The 7,185-nt window shown below is 50.8% G+C and overlaps 4 protein-coding genes across 7 annotated transcripts; 3 read left to right on the top strand and 1 right to left on the bottom strand.

Annotated features, from left to right (window-relative positions):
* On the bottom strand, positions 1–2,283 carry PPTG_16777 (hypothetical protein). Of its 3 annotated transcripts, XM_008914267.1 has the most exons (6): positions 1,838–2,283; positions 1,674–1,769; positions 1,486–1,607; positions 1,248–1,419; positions 313–1,179; positions 1–238 (listed from the first exon to the last, which is right to left on the bottom strand). In XM_008914267.1, the coding sequence occupies exons 2-6, from the start codon at positions 1,761–1,763 to the stop codon at positions 158–160; spliced, it is 1,332 nt and encodes a 443-aa protein (XP_008912515.1). In that variant the 5' UTR covers positions 1,764–1,769; positions 1,838–2,283; the 3' UTR covers positions 1–157. The 3 variants fall into 3 exon arrangements, with proteins under 3 accessions (XP_008912515.1, XP_008912513.1, XP_008912514.1); XM_008914265.1 differs by having other exon boundaries at positions 1–1,179; XM_008914266.1 differs by having other exon boundaries at positions 1–1,179; positions 1,248–1,607.
* Positions 2,284–2,353: 70 nt separating this feature from the next.
* Positions 2,354–3,935, top strand: PPTG_16776. 2 transcript variants are annotated; one of them, XM_008914263.1, is made up of 5 exons: positions 2,354–2,559; positions 2,646–2,819; positions 2,883–3,099; positions 3,184–3,299; positions 3,365–3,935. In XM_008914263.1, the coding sequence occupies exons 1-5, from the start codon at positions 2,363–2,365 to the stop codon at positions 3,873–3,875; spliced, it is 1,215 nt and encodes a 404-aa protein (XP_008912511.1). In that variant the 5' UTR covers positions 2,354–2,362; the 3' UTR covers positions 3,876–3,935. The 2 variants fall into 2 exon arrangements, with proteins under 2 accessions (XP_008912511.1, XP_008912512.1); XM_008914264.1 differs by having other exon boundaries at positions 2,354–2,819.
* A 551-nt stretch (positions 3,936–4,486) lies between these two features.
* Positions 4,487–5,890, top strand: PPTG_16775 (hypothetical protein). The gene has a single exon (XM_008914262.1). The coding sequence runs from the start codon at positions 4,493–4,495 to the stop codon at positions 5,597–5,599; it is 1,107 nt and encodes a 368-aa protein (XP_008912510.1). The 5' UTR covers positions 4,487–4,492; the 3' UTR covers positions 5,600–5,890.
* Positions 5,891–5,970: 80 nt separating this feature from the next.
* On the top strand, positions 5,971–7,023 carry PPTG_16774 (hypothetical protein; the record flags this gene model as incomplete). The annotated part of the gene is made up of 1 exon (XM_008914261.1): positions 5,971–7,023. One exon carries the CDS (start codon positions 5,971–5,973, stop codon positions 7,021–7,023), a length of 1,053 nt encoding a protein of 350 aa, XP_008912509.1.
* Positions 7,024–7,185: the final 162 nt, after the last annotated feature.

Raw genomic sequence — 7,185 nt, 5'->3', positions numbered from 1 at the left:
TGCCGTGAATAACACGTATGCAAGGCTCGTTTAAGTGTTTAAGATGGAGCGACGAAAATAAATGTCCTGCAACCAACTCGATGCGAACGATAAACTGGACGACATAAGAAGAATGCAAATTTCACTCGCCCCAAGCACTTCTACGACTCCGATAAGTCTACATGATAGTGCATCTGCCACATAAGCACTTTGACATTGCCTTCGCTTCAAGCTCCTCGTCCACTGCCTGTTGCACGTTCTACACAATAGTTGGAAAAGCGTAAGGTACAAAGTGTTCCGTGAGATAGAATGAAGGAAACAACATAAACTCACCGCGTCTTCCTTGTGCTCTGTCACATTCTCAGTTGTTTCTGCTGCAGGCTGAGTGCTTGCAACTTCTTCAGCTGGACTCGATTCGACCGGGGCATCCGTCGAGTCCACAGCAGGTGTCTCGGTTTGCTCATTCACTTGGATTTCAATGTTGGCTTGGTCCACGGTTTCCCCCTTGGCTTCCTGTGCCAAGACTTCTGTCGGCTCAGGAATCACCTCTTCGTCTTCGTCTTCTTCTTTTTCTTTTTCTTCCGCCTTTTCTTCCGGTATGCTGGTAATTTCCACATTAGAAATCTCTGGTTCAGCCTCGACTGGAGGAGTATCTTGGTTCTGCATTGCGGTCGAATGCGTCTCCGCTTCGGTCTTTTCGATCGTTGCCGCCAAATCTGACAGCACTTGGTAGATGATTGCCATAGTCTGGATGATTGCCACTGTCTTGACGGCAGCCAAAGTGTTTATTTCTTGCGTCCAAGGATGGTGGACAGGTAGGATTTCAGCGGTAGTTAATTCCTGCTCAATAGCGGGGCTGTCTTCAGACTCGGTCTCTTCTTCTTCATTGCTAGCATCGCTTCCAGTCTCCTGATTCACATCGTCGTCGTCAGCTGGATTGTCGATATCTTCCTTGTGCTCCGAGTCCTGGTTGCATACCTCAAACGGTGCTTGAACTCTGGCCTTGCCCTCAGTATATTCATCGGCTTCTGCAGGCTCCTCTTCGAGCTTCGCCTCCTTCGATGCCGCAGAAGCAGGTTCTGAAGCTCTCAATGTGGTCTCTTTATCTTGGACTGCATCTGTCTCTGAAGAGCTCCTAGATGACATCAAGGCCTTGGCGTCCATCCCTGCTTGTTCAATCTTGGACATCGCCATTTCCACCTGCAAAGGCAACAATAAATAGTTAGATATCCTGCATCTGTGTAGATACACTTGAATCAAAATCGCACCTCTTGGTTGGAAAACGTGGCATTCTCGTTTCTCGAGACGGGCTTAAAGAGATGACCAGCACGTTCCTCCGAAAACATCATGAAATGCTGTAAGCAGAACAGCACCTGTACCATGTTCGTGCCCTCATACAGATCGTCCGTGCAAAACAGCGACAAGTCGTTCATTCCGATTCTGTGAAGGCGCACCGTTAGCATTTAGCTGATGCAATGAAGGTGAAGCCATAGTTCTGCAACGTACGACTTGCACTGCCGCAGGAAGATGGAAATGTTCTCGCGCTCCTTCCAAGGTGCCATTCGCATTGAGTATTGGCGGCTAATGGGCGACATACAGCTAGAAGCAGCAGGGAAGAGCGTCTCCATCTATTCAAAACACACGATGGAAGGGTTAGCTTCAGAGCTAATAGTTATCCCCCCTGATTGCCGTACCATTTCTCGAAGCACCACACCAGACTTGAGTGCCTCAAACAGATCTGTAGTGGGAAGCTCACGCTGCAGCACGTTTTCAATCCATGCCATCACCTCCTAGATCCAGAGCAAAATAGTTTGTTAGTATACGGGCATTACACTAGCGTACGGCGACTCGTACGCGCTGACGGCGGAGATACTCGATAGCCATCGCTTTGTCGCTCGCCCACTTTGCCGACAGCGATAGATTGCGCTGGTGTTTGCCACCCATGGGTGACTGGCGCATTTCGCTACCTTCGTCGTGGTGTGGCACCAGAATATTCACGTCCATGTCGATGGCCTATGGGAGCTTGGTGTCTGTGTTCAATCGAAGCTGTAGGTGCCGGCGATTTTAAGCTCGTTTTTTTCGCGTCTTGTCTCCAAAGAAAGTGTGACCTCCTATAATCTCAACCGCTGCTTATCCAGCATCCACAACCAACGGAAGGCGCTTTCTCTCAACAGCACTATCTCCCACGACGATGATCGCTCGATCCCATTGCTCGCCACAATCCCAACGATGAAAATACACATTCTCACACGTCACATATTGTAGTTGGCTACAGCCACCAACGCGTCATCAGAAGCTCAACTTTCACATTCTGTAGCCCCGAATCGCACTTATCCGAGTAATCGGTCCACCACCAATAGTACTTCACTCGAGTATTGGCACGATGATTCGCGTGGTGGCGGGGACGTATGAAGGCTTGCTGTACGGTTGGGAGTGCCCCACTGTGGCTGCGGGCGAGCGCGCCAAAATGAAGCTCACCTTCGGATATGCAGCACACTCGGAGTGCATTAAGAGTGTGGCTCTTATGGCCGCCAAGCAGGGAAAGACACTTCTGTCCGGTGGCAGTGACGAGATGATCAAGTGCGTTCGTTGGTCTTAGCTTGATGGTAGTATGGTCTGCATCGAGCGAACGACATGCTAATATGCTGCTGTGTTATTGCACACAGAATTTACAATGTGGACAAGCGCGTGGAGGTCGGCAGCCTCATGGAACAGCACGGAGCTATCACTAGCCTCGAGTTCTTCGGTCAGAGCCACGTGCTCAGCGGCAGCGCCGACAATTCCATCTGCATTTGGCGTACGTCAGACTGGAATTGTCTGCATATTCTCGGTGGTCACAAGTGAGTATTTGACTGCATTTACAAATTAGTTAAGCATGTGCTAATCTTGTTGATTGATCATAGGGGAGAGATCAACTCGATTGCGGTGCACCCTAGTGGAAAGCTGTGCTTCTCAGTGGCACGCGACCGCACACTGCGCATGTGGAACCTCGTAAAGGGTCGTATTGCCTTCATTCGCCGGCTAGAAAAGGAGGCAGAACTAGTCATGATCTCGCAGAAGGGCACGCACTACGCTCTCGGCTTTGGCAAGGACTTGTCAGTGTTCAACATGAACGCAGAGGTGCGTCAGTAGCGGACTGTTTACGGCAATGCTGCTTATAAGAACGATATCTAAGCTCTTTTTTATTATTATTTTGTTGATTAGCTGGTGGGTACATTGGAGCACTCAAAGAAGATTCACTGCGCTGCATTCGCCACGGATGAGTACGTCGTCTGCGGTGGTGACGACAAGCATATTTATATCTGGAAGACCAACGGAACGTACGTACTGCGTCTGCTATAGCTGTGGATACGCTCGTTAACAACCTGGTTGTGTCTTTGTTCAGGCTGGTTGGAAAGATGACACACAAAGATATTGACGCCCGCATCCGATGCCTACAAGTTGTGTATCCGCATGGTGAAGACAAGCTGCCGTGGATTGTGTTGGCTACTTCTGACGGCGCGTTCCAGATCTGGGATTTCGCCTCTTTCACTATGGATGAGTCGTCCCCCGAGGAGGCCAACAAGTCGGTGGAGCCGATTGCCTCGACTGTACTTCTTACCAAACCTCGTGTCACCTGCCTGTCCGTGTGCGTTGCGAATGAAAAGGTCGCTGTGGGAGCTACCGAAAGCGAGGATGCGACTACGAAGACAAAGAAGACCAAGAAGAACAAGAAGGTTACGGACAAGAAACCCGCTGCTCCTGCTGCTGGTGTCCCGCACGTGGTTGTCGAGCTGGACGATGGCGACAACAAGGCTGCAGATGAAGATGAATCGTCCAAAAAGCGCAAATCGACTGATGAAACGCAGCGTAAAAACAAGAACAAGAAGAGAAAGCAAAAAAAGTCGAAGCAGTAGAGCTCGTGCGTGAGCTGGAGAAAAGTAATAGAGAACATTGCAACACGTTACTTGTATCTCTTTGGCGTTGCTTCTTTGATTCTGATAGATAAACTGATCTTGTATTCAGCTAGTGTACACACTAGTAGCAGTAATAATCATCTTGCCCGTCGTGATAGCAACAGAGTGGAGATCCGTCTGCGCGTGGTGGAGTTTTGAGGGAATTACAAGCTCCAGCAGAGAGTTGAAGTCGTGGACTTGTTGCGGCGAATAGTTTATCGTCTGCATCTTCACTGCTTCTTCACCTAGAGATCAAAAGATCAAATTACAGGCTGGTTTCGGTGACCTCGATGTGAAAAGGACGAGTCAAACCGTAAAGAGAAGAATAACAAGCGAGCGCATTGTCAAAGTTCAGTACACCATTTCAGCCTTCGGTGGCGGCGTGGAGAACAGCGCAAAGCTTGGCGCTGTGGATTTTGAAAGAAGAAAAAAAAACTTCAAATACTTGTCATAAATGTTGAAGCGATGATTAAAACAACAATTTCGTCCAATGATGAAGCGTGGTTCAACGAGTGGCCATCACACGTTTCCCCGAAACGCGCTCGTGCGTTGATTGGTTAGAAAACGTTTTAACAGTTATGAAGCGCTCTTGTCCCCATTCGCCTTCCGCCCAGCAGCCCAAGCAGCAGCGCAGTATCATCAGCACTATGGCCTCTGAGAACTTGACGCACTCCATCGTGGGACTCGGCAACCCGTTGCTCGACATCTTGGCGAATGTGACCCCCGAGTTCCTGACTAAGCACGGTCTTAAGCTGGACAACGCTATTCTGGCGGACGAGAGCCACGTTCCTATGTTCGAAGAGTTACAGACGCTTAAGCCCGAGTTCGTGGCCGGTGGCGCCACACAGAACTCCATCCGTGTGGCTCAGTGGATGCTCAACAAGCACAACAAGACGGCCACGTCTTTCTTCGGCTCTGTGGGCAAGGACGCTCATGGCGCCAAGCTCAAGGAATGCGCCCAGGCCGATGGCGTTAATGTCTCGTACCTCGAGAGCGCCGACATCAAGACTGGCACATGCGCCGTGTGCGTCCACGAGTCGGAGCGCTCGCTGGTTGCTGATTTGTCGGCTGCTAACCACTTCCACCACGATCACTTGGCCAAGCCTGAGAGCCAGGAGATCATCACCAAGGGCCAGTACTTCTACTCGGCTGGTTTCCACCTCACGGTCTCCCCCACGGCTGTCATGACGCTGGCCAAGCACGCGAAGGAGAACAACAAGACGTTCCTCATCAACCTGTCGGCTCCTTTCATCGTCGAGTTCTTCAAGGACCCCCTTATGGCTGCCATCCCTTACGCCGACTTTGTCTTCGGTAACGAGAGCGAGGCGAAGACGCTCGGCAAGGTGCAGGGCTGGGGCGAGGGTATCAAGGAGATCGCCCTCAAGACTGCGCAGCTCGAGAAAGCCAGCGGCTCTCGTTGCCGCACTGTGGTCTTCACCCAGGGCGCTGACCCTACCGTCGTTGTGCACCAGGGCAAGGTCTACACGTTCGATGTGCCCAAGATGGCCGCCTCGTCCATCGTCGACACGAACGGCGCCGGTGACGCTTTCGTTGGTGGCTTTATCTCTCGTCTGGCTCTGGGTCTGCCCCTTGAGCAGTGCGTGAACGCCGGCCACTGGGCCGCCCAGGTCGTGCTCACCCGCTCGGGCTGCACGTTCCCGGAGAACTGCGAGTTCCAGGACTAAAGCAAGCTTTTTCAGCGCGTCACAGACCGATTCCTCATTACCGGATCTTTAGTGACGCTGCTAGAAAAATGACAAGTAGATTAAGAGCCCCGTTGTCGACTGGACGTTCGTGGCGGTGCGTCTGCCACTCGCAACTTTCGTAGGCGAAGTGCCGATCCCTCACACTCGACGCTTTCCCTCGAAGGAAGAACCACCTCCACAAATAGACAGCTATATCGGCGCTCTTGCGCTCTATTTTGCCTCTCACTTCCAACTTAGATTGTTATTCATGCAAGTGTACGTTGATCTGGATGTGACTGAAAATAGGGTGGTGCTGGGCTGCAATGCGTTGACACTTGGGCATTCCTAGCAGTTCCAGTACGTGTCAAGACATGTGCGCGTCTAAAACGTACGGATACCAAGGTTTCAAGTCGTTCGCGGTGCAGCAGTGCCCGACGCTCAAGCCGGGCGAGACGTATGAGCAGCGTGCCACCAAGTTCTCGTCGATGGGCTCGCGTATTATTGCTCCGCCGACGATGAATCGTATGGGAAGACACGCGCTGGAGTCTGTGGCCATGCAAACTGGACAACTAGTGCAGCCAGAGCACTACCGAGTGCCTGATCGTCGCGGTGTGAGTGTGAACCAGAAGCAGCCAGATTCCAAGCTATTCATCGCAAACACCACGTATTTGCACGACTTTCCTCCGTTTGGTGAGGACTGCAGACGTGTTCTTCAAGTGCCTTTAGAAGAGTACGAAAAGGCTTTCATGGCCGTCGCGAACATCAACCAGCAAGATAGAGCGACGATCCACTTGAATCAGGTGTCGGAGGTGCTCAAACTCGCGCTTGGAGACACTGCGAGTCCTCGTGTCATTGACGTTTTCCACACTTACATAGATCGTCGTGGAAGTGCTCGTGATCGGATCTCGTGGGCTTTATTCAGTCAAGCGGTAGACCATGTGAATAGTCTGTTTGATCATGAGTTATACCACAGCAAGACGACACCTTCGAGTATCAAGACATGGGGCACCATGACCTTCGCTGAGAAGCAGTTTAACGAGTACCTTGTGCACTCTTCCACACCCGCAAGCAGCCACCAGAAAGACTTTGGCAGCTATGGAGACAATCCTCTAGATCGACCGTACATGCGAAAGCGAGGCATGGCCTCAACCACCGCCGACTTAAACCCGGCAGCCACTCGAGTTACTAATCAGATTCCAGGCTATGGAGGCTTCTTACCACTTAGATCACACAGCGCAGACGCACAAGCAAACGACGAAGAGCTACTGCCAACGCCACGGATTGCACTTCGACTTTACCACACTGACAATATTCCAGGGTATACGGGACACAAACCGGTTGACTGCGTTAACTACCGAGGAGAATGCCGTTCTGGAAGTAATCCAGGCACAACGACAGGAGAAAGCTACAGCAATGGAAACTAAGATATGGGCTTTCAATGAAGCTAAGCTATTACTTCGAGTAGAATTCAAGGCAGTGCTCTTACAATAAAATAAAAAATTGTACTGGGCTTCACAGAAGCACATAATAATCATTGCAATATACCGATCCACAATAATAAATTATTCAATTATTTTGCTGTATTG

Source organism: Phytophthora parasitica, assembly GCF_000247585.1.
Source record: "Phytophthora parasitica INRA-310 unplaced genomic scaffold supercont2.59, whole genome shotgun sequence".
NCBI lineage: Eukaryota > Oomycota > Peronosporomycetes > Peronosporales > Peronosporaceae > Phytophthora > Phytophthora nicotianae.
This window is presented reverse-complemented; position numbering and strand designations above follow the sequence as displayed.

What these genes read in the sequence shown, in the direction of transcription:
- PPTG_16775 (XM_008914262.1), top strand. Translation starts at nt 4,493, where the DNA reads ATGAAGCGCTCTTGTCCCCATTCGCCTTCCGCCCAGCAGCCCAAGCAG.
- PPTG_16777 (XM_008914265.1), bottom strand. Translation starts at nt 1,763, where the DNA reads ATGGCATGGATTGAAAACGTGCTGCAGCGTGAGCTTCCCACTACAGAT. An exon ending in GTGTGGTGCTTCGAGAAATG is followed by an intron (nt 1,608 to 1,673) that starts GTACGGCAATCA and finishes TGTTTTGAATAG; the next exon opens with ATGGAGACGCTCTTCCCTGC. An exon ending in CCACGTTTTCCAACCAAGAG is followed by an intron (nt 1,180 to 1,247) that starts GTGCGATTTTGA and finishes TTGCCTTTGCAG; the next exon opens with GTGGAAATGGCGATGTCCAA.
- PPTG_16776 (XM_008914263.1), top strand. Translation starts at nt 2,363, where the DNA reads ATGATTCGCGTGGTGGCGGGGACGTATGAAGGCTTGCTGTACGGTTGG. An exon ending in GGCAGTGACGAGATGATCAA is followed by an intron (nt 2,560 to 2,645) that starts GTGCGTTCGTTG and finishes TATTGCACACAG; the next exon opens with AATTTACAATGTGGACAAGC. An exon ending in TGTTCAACATGAACGCAGAG is followed by an intron (nt 3,100 to 3,183) that starts GTGCGTCAGTAG and finishes TTTGTTGATTAG; the next exon opens with CTGGTGGGTACATTGGAGCA.